The following is a 23728-nucleotide window of genomic DNA, read 5'->3' on the forward strand; positions in this document are numbered from 1 at the left end:
CTCTTCATTGCGGTGAGCGGGCTTCTCATTGTGGTGGCTTCTCTTGTTGCAGAGCATGGGCTCTAGGCACGCGGGCTTCAGTAGTTGTGGCACACGGGCTCAGCAGCTGTGGCTCGCGGGCTCTAGAGCTCAGTCTCAGTACTAACTGCCTTTCATTCTAGAAGAACTCATTGCTGGAAATTGTATAAGGGCTCAAACTGAGAATAAGCAGGTAATTAGAACATTCCACAGTTTCTAAATCAAAGTCCTACGCAGCGATGACTTAAGGTTTTACCTTTTTCATTAAAGTGTTCAGAATTGTAAAGAAACACCCTAGTTAAGCAACTGCTTGCTTTTTAACTAGATTCTTGTTTGCAAATATACAACTATCTCAAAAACTGTTTCCAGACTCTTGCTGGCTCATCAAGAATCAGATTAATCACCGGGATCTGCCCATGCCCAGTGAGTAGCTGGGAACAGCCTGGGCACCTGGGATAATGGCTCTTCTCCCAGGGGTGGGAGTGGCCAGGAGAAAAGACTCTCCTCCTGGGCTTCCCTGGTGGCGCAGTGGTTGAGAGGCCGCCTGCTGATGCAGGGGACACGGGTTCGTGCCCCCGGTCTGGGAAGATCCCACATGCTGCGGAGCAGCTAGGCCCGTGAGCCATGGCCGCTGAGCCTGTGCGTCCGGAGCCTGTGCTCCGCAGCGGGAGAGGCCACAACAGTGAGAGGCCCGCATACAGCAAAAAGACTCTCCTAACTCAGGGCAAGGGTGGGTGGTTTCTGCACTGGGCCCTATGCTACCAATTGTTTTATTACTTTTAAACTATGTATACTCTTGGGCAAAATTAGCTATTGTTAGTTAGAAAGCGTACCTAAGCTTTTATATTGAAAATTTCGAAGGCAGTAGACCTAGATTTACTGCAATCCTAGGGATATTAGATAAAAAGGCAAGTTCTATTTAACTGTGGCCTTTCTGATGCCCTATTCCTGGGTTCAGTGCTCCTGTGTACTTTCACTCTTGCGGGAAGTGTTCGGCCATTTGGCTTTTGCTTGTGTAATAGACAATGGTGTGTGGCTGCTATCTGTAAATTCTATGAGGGAAGAGAAGCTCTCTATCTTGCTGCCATTATATTATCAGCATCAAGTATAGTGTCTGTCACATCGAACAGGCTTAACAGATAGCTGCTGAAAGAAAGGAAGGAAGGAGGGAGACTAACCCCTGATGCCTTTAACACAATCTAGACTGGCTAGAAGTGGCCATGGTCTAGCCTGGAGCTCCTAACAGGCACTGAGGTGTACGGGAGGGCGAGGCTGGCCTGCATACCTGCATTTACCTAAAGCCGAGTCATCTGTCCCTCTGTCTCAATGTATAGCTTTGAGATTTGTGACTTAACATCTTTTATTCACAATGGGCCACTGATTATCTGCCCCAATGGTTCCTTTCATTCTTACTTGCTTGAAGCCACTGATTCCCGCCGCTTCCCTCCCCCTATCCCAAGCCCATAGGAGTTTGCTCATCTCACCCCCTGACACCTGTCACTGCTCCCAGAGACAGAGCTGGGGATGCCAAGTTACCTGTTCATTAAGCTGTATGACCTGTGTTTCTAAATCTCTATCAGATCTGGATGCTGAGCTGCTGGACGAAGCCCTTTTGGCTGATGAGGGACGAGAAGGTGTGGATCCTGGTTTAGATGCTGGACTTGATTTAGCCGCACCTGAAAGGACCCAGAATAAATTATGAATATTGGCAACATCAGAAATGCTTTTTAGGTATGTAGCAAAAGTGTGATATAAAAGGAATTTACTCAAACACAGAAGAGACACTGCCAGTGGTCTCTTGCCAGCACAGAAGTAGCACAGATACGCTTAGAAAGAGTGTACTCGATAAAACGACAGAATCATCCTGGGCAACTTACTTAACCTTTCTGAGCACTGGTTGTTTTTCTCAAGTGACATGAGATTAATGAAGTTGTCCCTTCTCCCTCCAGAGAGATGAGAACAGATACAAAGGGATTTTAAGTTTGTTTGTTTTTTTTAAAGAGGAAAGGTTCTTTGATAAGCTCAGAGCATCACCATAATTGAATTTCTAACACAGACCTTATGAGAGTAACACTTTAGGAGAAATATCAATGCACGTCTATTTTTTCCTCTTTTAATGTATTTCCTAGTTTTAGCCATTAAAAGAGTCTAGGAGCCATGATATCTCTGTAGCAACAGGCACTCCTGGTGCCCAAGTCCTGGTTTCTAAATGTTATTCTGCAATAAAAGGGCTTCTTGAGATATGATATGGCTGATTCCAGGGCTGGGGCAGGGAAAGGACAAGGTGGGCCTGGGACATCTCATGTCAAATAGCAAGGATGTGCTCAAGGATTAATGAATGTCAGGGGCCAGCCCAAAGGGGCTCCCAACTGGCCAGACTTGGACCATTTGCATACCAAAAAGAGTGATGGCTGTAATGTATTACAGTGCACTGAATAAATAAAAATCTAGTCCATAATGAGGGTAGGGGAGAGGGAGAATCCAAATATCTCCACAGAACACTGACAGCCAGTAAATGCTAAAGAAATGCTAGAAAAATCACAGTTTTGCAATACACATAACTGATTCAGGAAAGTTTCATCAATTGACTCTAAAACACTGAGACGTGTCTGGAGGATGGGATGTTTACACGTGTCAAGGTGTTACCCTATAAGTTGCTTATAAAGGGTGAAAGAATAGAAGCCTTTACAACAGGGAAGCCTGAGGATTGGGACCTTAACCAAGTTATTCAGTAGCATCACTAATAATGATAGAAATTGGCAAAAAAAAAAAAAAAAAATAGGACCATTGATGTCAGGTAAGAACTCATCTACCTGAAGCTCAGCTCATGACAGGCTCTCACTATCTAGAACTTGACAGACACAGGAAATGGCCTCTGCAGCCAAAACAGATGGCACAAGATATATGCAGTGAAGTTTATACACTCCATGGGTTTAGAAATTCAGGGTCATTACTGGGGCCCAGCCACTCCCTCTTACTCAGAACAGCTCAGTCCAGTGTAGGTGCTCCCGCTGGCCCAATTCTCCACCACAGTCCCCCCCAACTCTGCTCCTCTGGTTCTTGGAGGGCAAGGAACTCATCATACTCAGCTTTGCAACCTCAGTGCTTAGCACAGTACTTGGCGGAACACATATTTGATGAAGGAACAAATGTTTAAATACACGAACAAGTAAATAAAACCTGGTTGTATGGTTTCCAATTTTACAGTTTATTGGTACTAAGAGATTAGAAAAAGGCAAGCACCCTGGCAGCAGTTACAAGTTTCAACCAATCTCCTAATTACAAAGTAGCAAGCAGGAAGACTATAAAATTCCTATCTGTATGTCTTCAGAGTCGTGAGAGATGCAGAGTCATACACACCCTCAAGAAGCACTGACAGTAACATACCGTTTAAAATACATGCCTGTTATAAAGAAAGAAAGAATTCTTCTAAAAATACAGGGAAATGCCTAATATATGTAAAACTGAGGATGCTTAAGTTAGGAATGACTTAAAAAGTTTGAGTATTCAAACCTTCAGTGACCTGGAAACCTCAGGTCATGAAACCTTGTGCAGCGGAACTTCCCAAGTTGTCCAGAGAGCGGATGCTTTGCTTTGCTCAACAGCTGTGAGGAGGCTTCATCTCTGGAAAAGCCCAGAAAACACACTCCTGGACATAGCTTCCGTGTCCCATTGGCCAGCTTCTCTAACTCCACGCTAAGCCAACAGGGTAAAGAACACAGCGTGGAAAACAGCAGGAGAGGCAGGGCGAGGACGTGCTGACCTGACAAACAGCCTTCTCCAAGGGTGGCCACCAGCCAGCCTCGCTGGGGAAGCAGCTTTTGAAAAATCAAGTTACTTCAGACCTTTTCATGAGCACTCTGTCGTATTTTAATATAAAAATAGTCTAACAGAAAGCGGCTCAAAGACTGTCCATGACCACCCCCTCTTATTTACTAAATACGTATTTATTAAGTGCCTACCATGAGCCCTGTACTGGAAGTCCCTGCTCTACAGGAGCTCATGACCTGGTGGGAGTGGGTCATTTAAGAATGCCCACAGACAGAAAGACAAATACTCTGTTATCACTTACATGTGGAATCTAAAAAATAAAGCAAATGAATGTATATTTAAAAAAAAAAAAAAAAAAGCCCAGGCATGGCCACACTCAACATTCTCAGGAAAAAGGCAATGTTCTAGACGTGACCACGGATTGGGATCGGGCTGTGTTCCCTCTGCCTGAAATTCTTCCTCCCCTCCTTTGAGTGACTATGTCTAACAGCCTTCAGGTCTCAGCTTAAATGTGGTGGCTCACACACCCTTCACACAGCACCCGTCAACGGTAATGGTACAGTGATTTATTTAATGCCTACTTCTCCCATTAGACTTAATCTCCACGAGGTAGGAGCTGAGTCTGTTTTGTTTACTATTTTATGTTCCCAAGGCCAAGTACAATGCCTGACCCAGAGGAGACACTCAATAATAAGTTTTTATAACTCATGAAAGGACGCCTAGGACAGGCATCTATCCAGGGTAAAGATCCCAGGGGAAGCTCGAGGAGCTGATGCCAACCTCAAAGTAACTGACAGCAGGAGCCAGCAATACCTGAAGGAAACGAAACAAAACCCACCAGCCTCCCAGAAAGAGATCTCTTACTTGGTTTCAAGTTCACCTTCCATTATTACTTAGGCCCTGTATAGATGGAGTCAAGATAGTAGTTCATGTGGGTAAATTTAAATTCAGTCAGTAAACAGTTAACTCTGAGTAGGGAGGAGCAAGATGGTTTGTGCTGGGCTGTCCTATCCAAGCCTCTGCCATGCTTCCGTCCATGCCTCTTCTGAAGAGAACAGCTCTGGGGAAGGGGCTTCCCTAGAGAGCAAGTGACCCACCCACCCAGCCTGCGCAGGCCTCCCTAAGCAGGTCAGCAGCTATGACGTGGCTGGTTGCAGGAGCTGAGCGAGGTCCACCAGACACACTCATGTTCTTATATTCTGCCTCACCCAGTCTCATGTAAATTTTCAAAGAAAAGCGTGGAAGGAATAGAAGCTGATTACTTGTAAAACAAGGTTATCACTGATTATATTATCAGGACATCATCAAATGCAGCTTGGAAAAACTGAAACGTTTGATATGAAGTTAAAGTAGAAGAGGTCATGGCAAGCCAAAGCCCCATGTAAGACCAAGTTATCAGGGAAAGAAAGCCTAAAAATACGCAGAGGAAGCTGGCTGGGAGGGAAATGGGGTCACGGGAGATGCCGGGTGGCTCACGGCAGAGAGGCCAGAGCTGCTGCAGTTACTGACGCTGTCCCAGTTCCAGCTTTTTCCTGAAGAAACACATCCCTTGCTACTGACAGAGTCCAACTTTACTGTGGTTCACAGGGTCTCGGCATTAAAGTGGCATCTGTGTTTCACGGATCCTGTAAAGGTCAGCTGGGGTGCAGAGCCCCAGGTCCTTCAAACTGGCACACATGCATGCAGGCTGTGGGTCTCTGAGACGAGAAAGATGAAAGCAGTGAGAGTCAGACCTGGCATCCCCCTGCTGCAGGGCAGGGAGGGGACAGTGCAGAAGAGGGGGTCTGGTCCACGTTCTACCCCCTATGCTCCCTACACGGGGGACAGAAGAAAAGCTTCTGCCCCCAGAATATGGACAAAGAAGAGAAAACAAATTTGAAAAATTTAATAGCTCAATTAAGTAATTAGAATTTGAAATTTAAAATGAGAGGGGTTTTGAAATTCTGATTAAGTTGTTTGGAAAGAAACTGATAATCGAGGGAAATGCATGTCTGATGAATGAGAATACAAGAGGTCAGCACCAAGTTAACTGTACATTTCTACCTTCTAACGAATAAACGCAAAGAAATGAAAGACCAGGAAAGACAGAGGGAGATCTTAGTATCTTCAGAGGTTAAAAGTTTTTAAAAACCACACAAAGCTCATTTTCAAAAGAATGTAAACTGAGCTCTTTAAATCCTCACAGGCTGCAATTTGATATGAATGGAATTGACCACTCACGGCTATCACGTGATTAAGGCTAAAATACTAAAATGTATAAAGATGAAAATGCAACCTTTTGTCCATTGTGTTGAATGATTTCATGGTTTAACTTATTAGAATAAATAATGATAGACAATATCCTATATTATATCATGCTCATTAGTCAGTTAAAAACTAGGTTTTTGTTTATTTGTTTTACAAGCCTTGCTACCTTCTTTCAAAACACCATACCCTAAGGAGTACCCAGCTTCTGGGGTGACAGATATTCTTTTTTCACTTACCCCGGCTGCTATAATAAGGATGTTATCAGAAAACTGTACAATGTCAGTAAATTTAACACTGATATAATACTTTTATGTAAATTAACATTCATATTCCATTTTTGTGAAGTGACCCAATAATGTCCTCTATAGTGTCTAATCTTGGCTTTAGACACTGAGGATCTCAAAAGCTGCCTTCATGCTTCCCTAAATGCCTCCAAGTCCACTGGTGATTTCACTACTGGGCCTTCCCATGCCTCTCTGCTCAACGATGCTTACACGAAAAACATTTTACATAATAGCTTTTAAAGGGAGTACAGCTACTTTGGCAATAATAATAATAATACAGATAATAGATTTTTTTCCCCTGCAGCTATCAAACGTTTCAATTTTTTTGTCGAGCTGCATTTAATGATGTCCTGAAAATATAATTAGTGGTAGTCCTGTTTTACAAGAATCATTTTTCCTCAAGCTTTTCTCTCTCTCCACTAATTTCCCCTTTCAAAATAAAAAAGGAGTTTCAGAAGCAGCGGAAAGTAGACATAAATTCCTTGCAAGTCCCTATAATTCTCTGACTTTACCCATTGGATATGGACATGATTTACAATGCTAGTCTTTGAGCAGTTGTCTTAATTAATGCCTTCAGGAGTCGGGGTATAAATATGATGCTAAAACATTTTAAACCATAGTTGTAAAATACAAAGAGTGGCCTGATTCACTGCCTTAGTGAAGCCAGAGCACTGCTGTGTCTAATGTCAATAATTAGTAGCTTGCTTAATGTTTATGGAAAATGTGCCAACATTTTGGGCCTATGAGGCCCAATGAGTTCATAATGATGAAGCAAATAAAAGCACTTTATCCTTTTTTATACTTGGCTTTATCCTTCGCAGCCAGGGCTCTGATGGAATTTAGAAATTCTTCTCACATAATCTGCCGTATTCTTTCTGCCAAAATCATAAACAGAGGAGCTAAAAATATGACATTAATACTGTTGACAAGAACCACAGAGACATTAAGAACACACACACACTCAAGAAGCAACCACGCTTCTGGTCGTCCCCAGCTTCTTCCCTACTTTGAGAGCATCCCCCCAGCCCCCCGCCACGGAATTAAAAAGCCCATGGCGGGGAGTGGGAGGGATGAAATGGGTGAAGGGGATCAAAAGGTAAAGCTTCCAGTTATAAAATAAATAAGTCCTGGGATGTAATGTACAGCATGGCATTACACAGTTACAGTAATAATATAGTTAGTAATACTGTATTGCATATTTGAAAGTTGCTAAGAGAATAGAGCTTAAAAGTTCTCATCACAAGAGGAAAATAACTTGTAACTCTGTGTAGTGATGGTTGTTAACTAGATTTGTTGTGATGATCATTTTGTAATATATATAAACATTGAATCATTGTACACCTGAAACTAATAATTTTTTTGTTTTTTTAAATTTATTTTTTATACAGCAGGTTCTTATTAGTTATCTACTTTATACATATTAGTGTATATATGTCAATCCCAATCTCCCAATTCATCCCACCACCACCCCCTACCCTTGGTGTCCATACGTTTGTTCCCCCCTTGGTGTCCATACGTTTGTTCTCTACATCTGTGTCTCTATTTCTGCCTTGCAAACTGTGAAACTAATATAAGGTTATATGTCAATTATATATCAATAAAAACAAACCTAAACCCCACAGAACTGAAACATGACAGAAGATACCTCGTACCTACACTGATTAATCATTTGTGGATGGACCAGACATCATTTCCTTATCCCCTTTACCTTGGCAAACAGGTTTTATTGTTTAACTGAGATATGAACCAGGTTAAAATAAATAAGTAAATAAGGCCACTGCTGGGGGAGAGGGTATGGGGTTGGACTGATGAAAAGAGAGAATTCCCACAGGAAGAGGGTTTCCTAAGTGACTAAACTGACACCAGAGCTGTCACACGGCGGAATGACTAACAGCTCCCACACAACCCTGACCATCACAAATTCAAGATCTCACACTTTCCTTCGAAAATGCCTCCATACCTTCACTTTGTAGGTTCTGTAGTCTGCTCTGCCCTGAGAGCAAAAAAAAAAAAAAAAAAAAAAAACAACAAGAAAAACCCCACCTCAGGGCTTCCCTGGTGGCGCAGTTGAGAGTCCGCCTGCTGATGCAGGGGATGCGGGTTCGTGCCCCGGCCCGGGAAGATCCCACATGCCGCAGAGCGGCTGGGCCTGTGAGCCATGGCCGCTGAGCCTGCGCGTCCGGAGCCTGTGCTCCGCAACGGGAGAGGCCACAACAGTGAGAGGCCCGCGTACCGCAAAAAAACCCAAAAAAAACAAAACCCACCTCAGAGGCCAGTGTTGTGTCCAAATGGAACTTTAACAGGGGTTCTGGGATGCCCTGATTCATGAGGTCTTTAAGAGGGTGGCTCTTTTACTCTCAAATTAGTAGTTCAGAGCCCTTATGGCTTCTGTCCCACCAGAGCAGCCACTGGCAAAACTGGGCTCTTCCTTTTTGCCACTTTGGTGTCAGCTTATAAAAGTGGGCAGCTCCACTTCTGAGCAGCTTGGGGAGGGGCTCCACACAGCCGAGACTGAACCACATCAATCCTGTGGGAATGAAGACCTGGTATGAACTGGGTGTCCTTCGTCTTCCCCGAGGGAGGCAGTGGTTAAGAGCGGGGGCGCCCTGCAGCCTGCAGCCTTCGTAGGAATCCTGGCTCTGCTGCTTGCTTGGTGGCGTGACTTTTGCTGCCACCCGGATTTCTTTATGTTCTACAGAGTCAGTAGCAGTGCCTCCTTCCCAGAGCTGGGAAGAGTACCTGAGTTAATACATGGGAAGTTCCTACACAAGAGCCTGGCACACAGTAAGTGTACCCGATCATTACTACTCAGCAAACGAGGCCTGATTCAACTAATGACGAGAAAGCACACGGGTTTCCCATTTCTAGACACTAGCAAAATAAAAACTAAACTGCTGAAATAATAAGGAAATGAGACTCATTTTATTTAAAGAAAATCTTTATAAAGAAAATCTTTATAAAGAAAATCTTTATAAAAACTGGTTAACTCATAACCCACCAGTGGGCTCCCAGGCTTCGGTTCCCCCATTCCGCACTCTCTGTCTTGAGAACTGGTGGACTGTCACCCAAGTCTCTGTGCGCCTTCTGAAATTTCCCCAATTCACTCATTCCTGCCGCAAGTATTTACTGCACGCCTACTGTGTACCTGGCAAGCTACAGGCACTTGGGATAGAACACTGAATGAAACACAAAAGACGCTGGGCCTTGTGGAATTTACATTCTAACAGGGAAATTAGATAATAAATGATAACAATAATAAATTAATAAGTGACATAATAAACTAGAAAGTAAATGCCATGGAGAGAGGCAGAGCAGGGCAGGGGTAAGGAGTGCTGGGTAGGGCTGGGTGAGTGGCGGTTTTAAACAGGAACTTCAGGGAAGGCCTGAGCACCCATCATGAGCCCCTCCAGTCTCAACCCCTCACTCAGAAGGGTCCACCCAGACCCTGAGTCCACCCAGAAGGACAGGGGTCAAAATGCCCAAGTCCCCTTGGTGACAGTCGTGCAGCAGCCCAGCAGGGATGCAAGGAGGCGAGATCCACACCGGGTGTGCGTGGGGCTCACCCCAGCTCACAGCCTCCCTTCTCACAGAAGACGACGTGTGTTGTAACAGCTCCATAGTTGCAACTTCCAGGATCCCTGCAGGGGACATGCCATTTACAGGAGTCACCTTGACTTCTTCAAGGCCTCGTTGGGAAAGTGAGATCTGAGCGAAGACCTGAGAGAGGTGCAGCTGGCCTTCCGGACGGCCAGGAGCAGAATATTCCAGGCAGAGGAAAGGCCCAGCGCCAGTGCCAAGGCGTGGCCTCGCCTGCTCGGGAGCAGGGGGAGCACGGGCGCCGCGGGAGGAGGGTGCAGGTCACCAAGGGCCTCACGGGCTACTGCTGGAGGCTGGCTTTCATTATGATGGAAAAGGGCAGCCATGGCAGGGTCCTGAGCAGAGTGACATGATCTGACTTGGGTTTTAGGAGGCCCCCTCTGCCAGCTGGGAGGCTACTGCAGTCATACCCCTGGGGACGAGCAGTGAGTGCTCAAGATGAGTTCCGGTTTTGGGAAAGCGTTTACAATGCTACAGTTTATAAAACCCTACGATATACCCTATAGAACAGGCACCAAATATCCAGGCATTTATCACAACTTAAGTTGTGCAACATCAACAGCAACTAAGAGACATTCTGGGATCAACAGCATCTGCTCTTGGTTCCAAGGGGACGGCTGAAGGAGGACGAGGCGGTGACAAGAGCTGTGAGTCAGCCGGTGTCCCTCCCAGCCTACTCCCAGCTCGGGGTCATCACACAGTGTGCTGACCGGCTCTGCCCTGCAAAAATATGCCAGGGAGCAACACCGACAGCCAGGGCCCAGAGCCCCAGTGCCGGAGGCTTCCCTGACCGGTGGCCACTGAGATGGGCGAGTGGGCCTGACTCAGCCGAGCATGTCCAGCCAGTGTGAGCATTCAAGAACTGAGCTACTTCTGCCCTGGTTACTGTCCCTGCTGGAGATGATGTGCTTATTTTTAGCCATCATGTGATTCTCCAATATTTTCCAGGCTCTGCTTGAGTCACTCTGGTTTTGGAGAATTTTTCAGAGGGAAAAAAAAAATGCAGGAAAGAACTCCTCATCTTAAAATTAGCTCAAATATTAAAAATTCTGATGTGTAAGAAGTTACACGAACATGGTATATATTTCTTTCGATAAGCTGACTTTTCACACCTCTCACACCCTGGTAGAGAATTAAGTGTGCTTTGAAACGCATTAGGTGCCAAACAATTACTATCTTAGTTCAAATTCCTGTTTTTAAATTGTTCTCAGAGCAATTTTTCTCTAGAAACGGTGAGGCTCCCTCACCCCCGTGAAAACAAGATGCACCAGAATCCCAACAATAATTGAGGGGAACACTCCCTTGCCTGTTTGCTGCAGCAGTAAGGAAAGCTGGTGATTGAAAGAGTCCAACAAACTGAGACAGCCTGCTGAGAATAAAGACACACAGGCATCACCATGACAACAACATCACTGTGTCATGCATTCCTGGCATACATCAGTCATTTAAGCAAAAAGCTTAGGAACAAAGACGGCCATTTCAGGGGAACACAACTATTTAGTTCCTTTACGATGTTCAGAGTCCTGCTGATTCCATTGGCAAGACCAAGTGTTTCAGGTTGTTTTGCTGATGGTGGGAAGTCTGCTGTGCTCCACTAACACTACCTTACCGGGACTCCCTTGCAAAGAGAGACAGTCTGAGGCCACAGAGCCGCTGGAGCTCGGGGAGGTGAGAATCAGAGCTGCGCCCCACTGGAATCATCCACTCTACTCTACTCCAGCTGGCTCCCGCTCCAGGTTTTCTGCTTCCCCCAACCATTGACCAAGCCAGAAACTGTGCATTATTTATCCTTGGCTTCCCCTGTCCTTCACCTCTCATATCCCATCACCATCAAGTTTTGTTGACTAAACCTGCTTAAAAGTCTCTAGAACCCACATGGCCATGACCTTTATTCAGGCCAACCTCCACTCCTACATGTTTGGCTGCAACAGCTTCTTAGCTGTTGTACTTAAAACCTTTCAGTGGGCTTCCCTGGTGGCGCAGTGGTTGAGAGTCCGCCTGCCGATGCAGGGGATACGGGTTTGTGCCCCAGTCCGGGAAGATCCCACATGCCGCGGAGCGGCTGGGCCCATGAGCCATGGCTGCTGAGCCTGTGTGTCCGCAGCCTGTGCTCTGCAACGGGAGAGGCCACAGCAGTGAGAGGCCCGCGTACCGCAAAAAACAAAAACAAAAACAAAAAACCTTTCAGTGACTCCCCAGAGTCCCCATGGTAAACTGTAAACGTCTGTGACTACAGAACTTAAGGTGACTGCGACTTCTTCACTTCCTGCTATTCCCACCTTTGTGCAGTCCTCTCCCCTGGAATGTGGGTGGGACCTGGGGCTTGCTTCTAACCAACAGAATATGGGAAAGGGGATGGGATGTGACTCCCCTCATACGGAACCCAATTCAAAGGGAGTATAGAAAACTCTTCAGGTCAAAACTCTTTTCTATTCCTGCCCAACATACCAAGGGACAAAAAAAGGCACCAATGATAAAGAAAAGTAGGCTCACTGGTGATCTGTGATGTTCTGCTCATGGACACTGAAATAAATAGTAAGCTATGGCCTATTTGAGGTTTGACAAGTTTTATGGTGAGGCTGAGAAGCTAAATGCCAAGTTGTTATATCTATGGAGAGAAAAGGAACGATCCGTCACAGGAACACGTGCGGTTGAGCTGCAGAACTGATTAATAGTTCAGCATGTAGAGGGAGCAGCTATATAAGAATGGCCCAGTGCTGGTTATGAAAGGACCAGCATTGTTTAACAAAGGGCTAGGATGGCTTGCTTCCCAGGTGCAGCTGGGGCAACAATGGAGGCCCTTACCCTCTTCTGCAAAGTCCGCTGTGAGGGCACAGAGTATGACATGCTGAAATTCGGGCCAGTTTTGTCTGAAGCACTTACTCTTCACTTTGTAATCACCCAGACCATTAACTCAGAGAATTATCTGAATTGAAGGATTAAGAAATCAGAGATAAGTAATCCCACTAACCTAGGGCTCAGTTTTCTGGGCCTTATACACATTTCTACTTCGGGGCTGATAAGAGGCCTGGAACAAGTGGCTTAACGTTTCCTGCATTTACAAACATATATCAAATATAGTGACTCTCACCCAAGAGCCTATTGCAAGGATGACGGGAATGTTTTTGAACATTTAAAAATTATTGCTCTTGGGACTTCCCTGGTGGTGCAGTGGTTAAGAATCTGCCTGTCAATGCAGGGGACACAGGTTTGATCCCTGGTCCGAGAAGATCCCACATGCCGCGGAGCAAGTAAGCCCGTGCGCCACAACTACTGAGCCTGCGCTCTAGAGCCTGCGAGCTACAACTACTGAAGCCGGCGTGCCTACAGCCCATGCTCCGCAACAAGAGAAGCCACCGCAATGAGAAGCCCATGCACCACAACGAAGAGTAGTCCCCGCTCACGGCAACTAGAGAAAGCCCATGTGCAGCAACAAAGACCCAACGCAGCCAAAAATAAATAAATAAATTTATTTTTAAAAAACCCTTAAAAAAATAAAAAATAAATAAAAATTATTGCTCTTTAAAAAAATAAATGCCATTTGAATAGAACAGCATGTGCTGTTTCAAACCTTTACAACAGTGGTCGCCAACTTTTTTGGCACCAGGGACCGGTTCCGTGGAAGACAATTTTTCCACGGACTGGGGGAGGGGGGGATGGTTTAGCAGTAATGTGACACTGGGGAGCGATGGGGAGCGGCTGTAAATACAGATGAAGCTTCGCCTGCCTGCCGCTCGCCTGCCTGCCGCTCGCCTGCCGCTCACCTCCTGCTGTGCGGCCCGGTTCCTAACAGGCCACTGACTGCTACCAGTCTGTGGCCCGGGGGTTGGGGACCCCTGCTTTATAACACTGGAGGGCCTTTTATTTCCTCCATTCAGTATGCAATTTGAATTTCGTTTGTGAAAATTTACGCGGTTCAGTATAGTGTGGGGAGCAGATAAGAACATAACATAAGACCATATCCATGATATTTGAGAGGGGCAATATAATAATATAATGGTTAGAGAGCATCGGGCTCTGGAATCACAGGGTTCCCTATTTCCAGTGTGTGACCCTGACAAGTTGCTGAACCTCTCTGTGCCTCAGTTTCCTCAACTTTAAAATAGGGGTGTAATGGGAACTCTCTACCATTTAGGATTGTTGTGAAGCTAAACTGAGCTAACACAGGCTAAGTGTTTAGAACAATAGCTGGCATTTAGTATGTATTCAATACTTACTCCCTCTATATTTGATGACTCCCTCTACATTTTAAATGTTTTCCTTTTCCCTAACTTCCATTAAAAATTCTATTCATATTAGATTTAGATTTTGAGAGTTACACAACAATAACACCACAACATTTTGTAGGTTTTGATCTCCAAGCTTGAAAAAATTCCGGTTTTAAAAAAAACGAAACTCTGACATATTTTGATCCCCCAAAGCCAAAACAATTAAAAATTATAAACTGAATTAGTAAATTGTCTGTCAAAGGTGCTGTTTCCTTAAGCAAACTCATTGTGATGGAAATGAAAAATGCAGGGCTCTTCCTTGGAAGAAGCCCTTGGCCTCTTACACAGGCACTGCCAGAAGATTCCTATCTGAAGCTCCTGAATTCTTCATGACTCTTTGCTCCTCTCTGTGCCCAATATTCCAAACTCATAGATACTCAGTCTCCTGGCAAGGCAGAGCACTGCTCATATGTGATGCTGTGGTTTTATCAGTGTTATAGATACGGAAATGCCGTTTTAATTATTCTTCGAGGAGAAAAGTATCCCAACGCCTATCTTATATATTTCACATACGATAGATGTGTAACTGGAGGAACAAAACCACCAATACCCCTCTTCTCCTTCTAGGGAGTAGGGAATGTCATCTAAGAATTTAATTAATTGGACCATCATAATTTTTTCCCATTTTCTCCAGGCCTACTTGTAGCTAAGGGTGTAGCCATTAACTGGTATGCAGCTTAGCAATGGGATGGTTTCTCAACATGAACAGGCCAAGGGCATGCAATGCTGATATAAGGCAGGGACTGAGTGAAAGATACATTGTTCAGATAATAAGGAGACGTGCTAACACCTATTTGAAAAGAAGTCTTGTTAATTACGGGACTGGTAAGAAAAATGCATTTCTTCCTTGTTATGAGTTGATATTGCATGATCTTTTAAAATTAACATTGGATCCTTGAAGTAAGTAGGTATAGGGATAGTACAGTATGTGGTTAGGTGACTGGGGACTGTGAGACAGCAGTACCAGGCAGATATACACTGGGAAGTTGTAAGAATAAATAGCCCTGACTTCTCTTTGATGGAGAGATCATGAAGGGACCAGAAAGGTGGCACTGCCTGTGCCTATCCTAACAGGGTTCTGGAAAGTAAATGCCATTATGGACTGCTTAAGTCTAAAGAGAAGACATGGGAAATATTCATTTCTTAGAGTAAATGATAGCTTTGGGGTGAGACTAACATTTATGTTTAAAGGGTGGAGTTTCTCAAAAGATAAATGAAGATTTGCATCCTGGCAATAATAAGGAAAAAGGTCTTGTATAATGGTACAGGCTTGAGGCCAAGGTTAGAACCCTTGAGTGAAATATAACTTTTTGAGTACTTTTTACTTGGACTCTGAGTTAATACCTGTTACATCAGAAACATCAACACTCTGCAGAGCAATATAACAAAATCCAGAGTCTCCATAATATAACATCACAATGTCTAGGACACAATCCAAAATTACTCAACATATGAAGAGTCAGGAAATGGTGGAATTAGCAGACAAGAACTTTAAAGCAGCTATCATAACCATTCCCAGTCAGGTAAAGTATGCTCATAATAAATGAAAGATAGGCAATCTCAAGAGAGAAAGAAAAAAAATTAAAACTGAAAAAAAAAAGTTGAAATTTAAAAAATGCTCAGTAGTAGAATGTAGATGACAGAGGAAGAAGAGGGCTAACTTGAAGATACATTAATAGAAACCATCTAAACAATAGAGAGAATACTGGAAAAAAATGAGCCTCAGGGACCTGAGGGATAATTTCAAAAGCTCTAACATATGGAAAAATGAAGTCCCAGAAAAATAGGATAGAGAGAATGGAGCTGAAAGAAATTTGACAAAATAATGGCTGAAAATCTCCCAAATGTGGTAAAAGACATAAACTTATAGATTTAAGAAGTCTAATGAACTGCAAAACAAGATAAGTTCAAAGAGAACATCATAGCCACACTACTGAAACCCACAGATAAAGAGTCTTGACTGCATCCAGAGAAAAACAACTTATCATTATAGGGGAAGGTGATTAGAATGAGTATGCATTTCTTATCTCTAGAGGTCACAGATAGTGGAAAGATATCTTTAACAGGAGGGAGGGAGGAATAAAAGATCAGTCTGAATTCTTTACCTAGGAAAATTTTCTTTAAGAATGAAGGTGAGGGGCTTCCCTGGTGGTGCAGTGGTTGAGAGTCCGCCTGCCGATGCAGGGGACACGGGTTCGTGCCCCGGTCCGGGAAGATCCCACATGCCGCGGAGCGGCTGCGCCCGTGAGCCATGGCCACTGAGTCTGCGCATACGGAGCCTGTGCTCCGCAACAGGAGAGGCCACAACAGTGAGCGGCCCGCGTACCACAAAAAAAAAAAAAAAAAAAATTGAAGGTGAGGTCTTCCCTGGTGGCACAGTGGTTAAGAATCCATCTGCCAATGCAGGTGACACAGGTTCAAGCCCTGGTCCAGGAAGATCCCACATGCCGCGGAGCAACTAAGCCTGTGCCTCACAACTGCTGAGCCTACGCTTTAGAGCCTGCGAGCCACAACTACTGAAGCCCGCGCTCTACAACAAGAGAAGCCATCGCAATGAGAGGCCCGTGCATTGCAACGAAGAGTAGCCCCCGCTCACCGCAACTAGAGAAAGCCCGCACACAGCAATGAAGACCCAACGCAGCCATAAATAAATAAATAAATAATTAAATTAAAAAAAAAAGTGTACTTTGATGCACAGAAGTTTAAAAAACAAAAGAATGAAGGTGAAATAAAGACATTCATAGAAAAAGGAAAACTAAAAGAATTTGTTGCCATTGCACCTGCTCTACAAGAAATGCTGAAGAAAGTTATTCAGTCTCAAGAGAAATTAAATTAGTAGGGAACTCAGATGTTCAGGAATGAATGAAGAACACTGGAAATGGTAAAAATATGAAAAATAAATAAGTTTTTTCTCTTAATAGCTTTAAAATTCATATGACTATTTAAAGCAGCATTGCCTAATAGAAATATAATGGGAACCATGTAAGTAAACATTTTCTAGTAGCCACATTAAAAAAAATCTTGAGATGAATTTTAATATATATGCAAAATGTACACAATATATGCAAATTATAATTTCTATGTGTAATCAATATAAAAATTATTAACTAGTTTTATATTTTTTCCCATACCAAGTCTTCTAAATTCAGCACGCATTGTATACCTGCAGCACATTTCAAGGCAGAATAAGCACATTTCAAGTGCTCACAAGCCACGATATCAGACAGGGTTGATTTAAAACAAAAGTTATAACACTGTCTTGTGGGGTTTATAATGTAATACATATGACAGCCAAAACAAACGACAGTGGAGGGAAGGGTTGCCAGGGTTCCACATTTTACATGAAATATTAAGTACACTGTGAAAAGGTAAGAATATATACGGTAATCGTTAGAACAGCCACTGGAAAAGAAAATCAAGGCAAAGCGGTACCGTTAAAAAGGCAATGGATAAATTAAGATGGAATGCTAAAAAATATTTTTAAAATTCAGAAGACAACAAGAAAAAAGAAACGGAGAAACAAAAAACAAAGGGGACAAGCAGAAAACAAATGATAGATCTAAATCCAACCAAATCAATAATTATATTAACAATGGACTGTACGCTCCAATGTCCAGAGATTATCAGAATGAATAAAAAATGCAAGACCCAATTACATGCTGTTTATAAGAGACACACTTTAAATATAAAGACAAAGATAGGTGGAAATTTACCTATTATGGAGAAAGATACACCACGCAAACAGTAAGCATAAGAAAGCTGGAGTGGCCATATTAATAATTAGATAAAATAGACTTCAAGACAAAGAGTATTACCAAAGATAAAGAGGGAAGCCTTATAAAATACAAAGGTCAATTCATCAGCATGACTCAACAATCAGAAATATCTATGCATCTAACAACAGAGCCCTAAATACAGGAAACAAAAATTGAGAGAATTAAAGGGACAAACCGGTAATTCCACAATAAATGTTAACATTCTCTTTGCAGCAATTGTTAGAATGAGACAACAACAACAAATCAGTAAAAACAGAGATGATCTGAATAACACCATCCACTACCTTGATACTGATATTTCTAAAACACCATACGACCAACAACTGCAGAATGCATATTCTTTTCAAGTGACACTGACCAAGGGAGACCACATTCTGGGCCAGCAAATCAAGATCAGAACAAGGATAAAAAAACCCACTGTAAACTGCTACATTGCATTGCTTCTCCTAAAAAAAACCCCCCAAAACCCCCAAACTTTTGGGGAAAGTAAAAGCAACTCTTCTTTCCGCAAAGGTGATAGGCGATGTTTACTTAAGTTTCAGGTACTCAAAGAATATGCAAACACTGGTAAACAAATAAAATCAATAAACATAATCACTTTGTTAAGGTTGTACGAACAGCCTTAGAGAACCCAAAATTAAAGATAATTAAGAGTGAGAGTATTCATATACTCAATACAGTTTTTGAAAGTCGCTGTTAGGATTTATTTAAATCTCCATGTAGGAATTTAATTATGATCATTCAAATGCTTTATTCTATTCAATTCTAATTCTTAGGTTGCTTCCTTTTTGAAATCATTCTTCTAGTATTTCTACTAATCTTATTTTGAGGCTACAATGCCTAAAGGAAAGTCCCTAAGGAAAAGAGAAAGCTCAGAATCAATTTCCATAGCAACTCTAAATCCATCACACTATATTTGTATATGGGAGTTTGATTTCAATGCATTAATATATGTGGATTTGCAACATGTCTAAGCTGTGGTTGCTATAGGAACCGCAACCTCAAATTTCGTTTTAAGTTTAGTTAAGTGCTCACACATAAAAACTGATCCCGCTGACAGCTATCTCGAGTTGCAGATATGGCTCATAGCAATAAATTTATAAACATCATGACTCACGATGACATATGCACTTAATAGATATCTGTCATTATAAGAATGTGTATTTTAACATATGCTCCTTGTTGGGAGATCAAAAGCAATTCAAGATGCAATTCCTCAGGATGTAGATAGAATAAGACTTGCCGGGCAGCCATCCACCCTTAGCGACAGCCTCTGCTCATGCTGAAGCTTGTTACGGCCCAGGTAAGTCACCCAGACTTACACACAGACACGGGTTCTACGGCTTCTCTGAATCCACGGAACACTGGTGTCTATACTGAAATGGCAGAAAAATCTAGCACGTTTTATAGTCAGGACATGCAAATGACTTTTAATACTAGTTTAAGGATATATTTGGAGAGACATAAAGCCACTGCAAAATGAACCAAATATCCCAAAGCCAAAAGGAAAAAATAATTAAAGACCATCTCCTGTTTTCGATTACACCAGACGTTGCTTGTTTCCACTAATACAGATGATTAACGGCCAAGGCCTAGAGATGGGCACAGAAATTACTGCTGAATGCTGCTGACCTGGCATCACTGGGAGATGACTGGCATAGATATGTGAATTTCCTGGACAGCTGACCCTCACCTCATCAAGCACTTTAATTTGTCTTAAATTTTGGATGGACACAATCAGACTCATGTACGACGAGGATGGTCTCGAATGGTTTCAGACCAGAGGCAGACAGGCTAGTTTAGAGACTGTAAAATAATTCATGGGAGAGATGATTATAAATAGAAAATTAAAATCTTAAGAATTAGAAGGGAACTCTGAGTGTATCGATTAGTACATGCTGGTGTCATACAGATCTTGAGGGCTACTGAGAGACACGAAGCTCTTTCATTCAGCAATAGAGATCTCAGGCTGCTGGACTATTTATAAGGTTTCATTAAGATTTTTTGGCTCTTCTTTGACTGATGTTCACATTTTGTAGTGCTATCAGTATACTCCTTGCCCTAATAAGATACACGCTGAGAAACCATATCCCCATGTTTGTTATAATTATATCCAAGTCAAGAAAGAGCAAATAAAGGGGGGTCGAGAAGTACAAGTTTCCAGTTATAAACTAAATAGGTCATGCGGGTGTAAAGTACAGCATGGGGAATATAGTCAATAATATCGTATCAACTTTGTATGGTACAGATGGTAACTGGAATCATTGTGGTGATCATTTTGCAATGTGTACAAATGCCAAATCACTATGTTGTACACCTGAAACTAATACAATGTGGTGTGTCAATTAGATGTCAATTTTAAAAATAAATATATATAAAAGAAAGAGCAAATAGACTCTGGGTAAGTATTCTAGGAACTCTCCCTTGTGGAAAGAGTAGAGCGTATGAATTTTATAGCACAGATTTTACAACACCTATTCTGACTTTTAGAAGACGTTCTGGCTCACACTTTCTTGGCTGTTTTCCCAAGAGTTGGATACATGACCTCCAGAAAAAAATGAGGTCTCATTGTATTTATAGGAGCCTTTCTCCTATTATAGCTTTTAAAACAATGTTCTACATGTGATGTATACCTTGCTAGAATTTTTTCAGTATAGTTTTACTACCCCACCATGTCCAAGAGTCAGAACATGTCTCATAAAAAACCGTATGACTGGTTTGACTTCTGGAAATATCCTTCCTCCTTGATTAAGACCAATGAGGTAAACATGGTCGAGGTATCAGGAACACAAGCCTTGGCAATACTGTCTTCCAGAACATTAAAAACCAGATTTATGATCTGCTGACTTTAATGTGTTTCCTGAGCTTTGTCACCAGAGAAGTTAAGCTCTGGAAACAACGTATTTCTTTTCCAGGTTCATGGACATTCTTTCTATCAAAATGGCACAAGTTTCTCTGTGGCTTTTGTGAAAGACAGATGAGGGAATTCCTTGAAAATGACGCCAAGGCAGCATAATGACAGTTCTGTTTGGGGGCGGGGTGGGGTTAGAATGGTTGGTGCCAATTTAAGGACACGTTATGACTGCAGAAGAAAAATGTTCTGAGGCCTGTCCGGTTCCACTGCTGAAAACTTGAAAAAGTAGCAGCTGAGTTTCAAGATGAATCTGTACATCATTAGCAGCTGCAGAAAAAGAGCTTGCGGTGAGAGCTACCAGCTGCTCTTGGTTTTCGTACCTTCCTGTCCCCCAACTCCATCTGCCTGTGTCTCCCCAGCTCTGAAGGAGACACACCACTCCCCTTCTCTATCCTGGTCCTAGAATAATGACACTTTCTGACAAAAGCTGAAGGCCTGTTTGAACTGCAATAAACTTTTGTTCCCCAAACTCCCTGTGGCTTCATTTTTTACCCAAACTCTTCCCAGCACTTCTGTTCTGAAAAAAGATAAACATTCCCTTTCCTCGCCAAACCTCTTTCGATGCCCTTGACCCCATTTTTTCCCTCCAGCCTCAGGGTCATTGTTCCACCAGTTTCCCCTCCTTTTTCCTATTATTCCTTCTCACAGACCTTTCTCCCATCTTACAAACCTGCTCCTTGTGCCGTGTCCTAAAAGCAAACAAAATCAAATCGAGGACAATACCGTTCTCTCCCCAATCTTACTTCCTAAAGCAACTGTCAGCTTCTTCCCCGACACCAACAAAATGTTTTTATTTCCTCCACTTATTCTCCTGATTTGGTGAAGGTGGAATCTCCTCTCGCATCACTTTCACGTTTGTGTGTCATGCCCTTGTTCATAAGCCGCTGCCATCTAGGTGTATGGATTCAGCATTTCTACAGACCAATTCTCTAAAGAACTCTTAATCACCTCCCAGGAGCCAGATTTCTTTCTTTGGCCTATTTTCAGGCTTCATCCTATCTGATCTCTCCAACAATTAATACTCAGCGCTGTTGGTGATCCCTCTTTCTAAAACTGTCCTACTGTTTGTTCTCTGATGTTGAGCTGGTTTTTCCCCTGATGTTCCTCCTTTTCTCAGCTTCCTCTTTTTCCTCTTGCCTCTTAAATGTATGTATTCCCAAAGATCTGTGCTTCGTTTATTTTGTTTAAGCGTATTTATTCTATGGCTTTGAAGTTGGATTTTTATGCTGTCTCAGTTTCCTTTCTCCAATTCCTCAGCCCCCTCCTGGACCCATCATCCCACTGAGTGACCCCAAAGGACCCTTCCAGTCCTCGTTGTACTTGACTCCTCAGCAGATTTAGACACTGGTGACCGTTCTGCTCCCTTCCTTCTATTTCCCTGACACGTCATTCCTTCATTTCTTTCAATCTTTCTGGTGTCTTCCCTGGTCCTATGTAAGCCCTTCCTTTTCTACCAAAACATTAAATGTTCGAGTTCCTCAGGGACTCTACCCTTCTCACTGGGGACTCACTTCCAGCTTCAATTACCTGGATATGGAAGACTCACCAATGTTTACCTCTAGCCGACACTTCCTTGAGTTCCAGACACATGTCCACACAGTTTAGTATTAGTCTTGTTATAATCATTTCTAATAGTTCTCATTGGAAGTTGGGCATAAATAAGGAATTTGCATTCTTACAGAATTAAGGCTGTTGACTTAACAAGTGTGAACACTGGTGTTCAGGATGGAAACACATGGTTTCTGAGGATTTCATCGTTTAACTCTGCAGTGTCACAGCTGATGTTTATACTAATGACCCTCATTGGACAAGAACACATTCTGCTTGGTAAAGTCTGTTTTCTACACAAGAATGTTTGTAATGTATTTTAGAAAGATTTTTCTCTAAAATAGTTAAAACATTTTTTAAAGTTCTAGGTATTTATCCTCAGTGACTTCACTTTGGGATGAAGTTGGCTAAGTGAGGTCTTGCTGAATGTCATCACATAGAAATTGGCACTGCCCACACAGGAGACAGGATGGCTATTTCATGAATTTCCTCTGAAGGATTATAGATGATGATCTATATTTAAAAGTGTAAATCGGTTCACAGTACGGTGCAGGAGGGCCTGTGAAAGTGACTCTAGGATTTCATTGTTACGGTACCTGCTGTCGGGGAGTTTGCATGGTGAGACTTCTTGGGCAGGTTGAAGATCTGTTCGCCGGGGTCGGGAGGAGGAATTGCATCTTGCCCTTGTCGTGCTTCTACAGGGTCATACTCCTTGCCATCGTAGTTAGCATCATAGAACTTCTTAAACCACTGAATAAAATCCAGGTTGTCCTGGAAACGCCCTTTCACGAGCTTTTCCACTGGAATTACCTGCAATATAAAATCACCTGGTGAGTCACGACCCTCAGCCTTGTTTGTATTGAATACAACTGAAGTGTTCCCTAAATATAACCTTACATCCGCAATTCATGTCTGCTGGCCTCTCCCCCAGTGTCTTAGCCAGTGGTACTCCAGAATTCATATAATTTTTCATTATATTAAAGAAAAATTAAAATGTCGTAGTTGGTTCTCCTGGAATATTTAATACATCTGAACAAACCACACGAAACAAGGAATACCCTGAGCTGTCAAGAGGGGCGAATCCTCTTCGTAGAATGTTTATTGCCAAAGCATATCCCCCCCAAAACATGGGTCTGGGATGTTGTGCTGTTTCAAGGTTGAAAGGTTTTCCTTATTTCTTTGTAACACTTGGTCTAGCTGTGTTGGAATAAGCTCTTAAAAGGACTGTAGCTATTAGAGAGTACGAATGAATAAGACTCAAGTCAATGAGAACTCACACTAATCTAATGGTTCCTATGAAACAAA

At 42.8% G+C, this 23728-nt stretch overlaps 1 protein-coding gene across 4 annotated transcripts in view; it reads right to left on the bottom strand.

Moving 5' to 3' along the window:
- The window catches only part of MAPRE2 (microtubule associated protein RP/EB family member 2), a 162676-nt gene that overhangs the window by 13081 nt on the left and 125867 nt on the right, over positions 1-23728 (bottom strand). For all 4 annotated transcript variants that reach the window (XM_049697989.1, XM_004273685.3, XM_004273684.4 and 1 more), the window contains 2 exons: positions 23020-23233; positions 1555-1694 (listed from right to left, as the gene is read on the bottom strand). In XM_049697989.1, coding sequence (XP_049553946.1) covers positions 1555-1694; positions 23020-23233 — 354 coding nt within the window. The remainder of the gene's footprint in view (positions 1-1554; positions 1695-23019; positions 23234-23728) is intronic.

Source organism: Orcinus orca, chromosome 15 (genome assembly GCF_937001465.1).
Source record: "Orcinus orca chromosome 15, mOrcOrc1.1, whole genome shotgun sequence".
NCBI lineage: Eukaryota > Metazoa > Chordata > Mammalia > Artiodactyla > Delphinidae > Orcinus > Orcinus orca.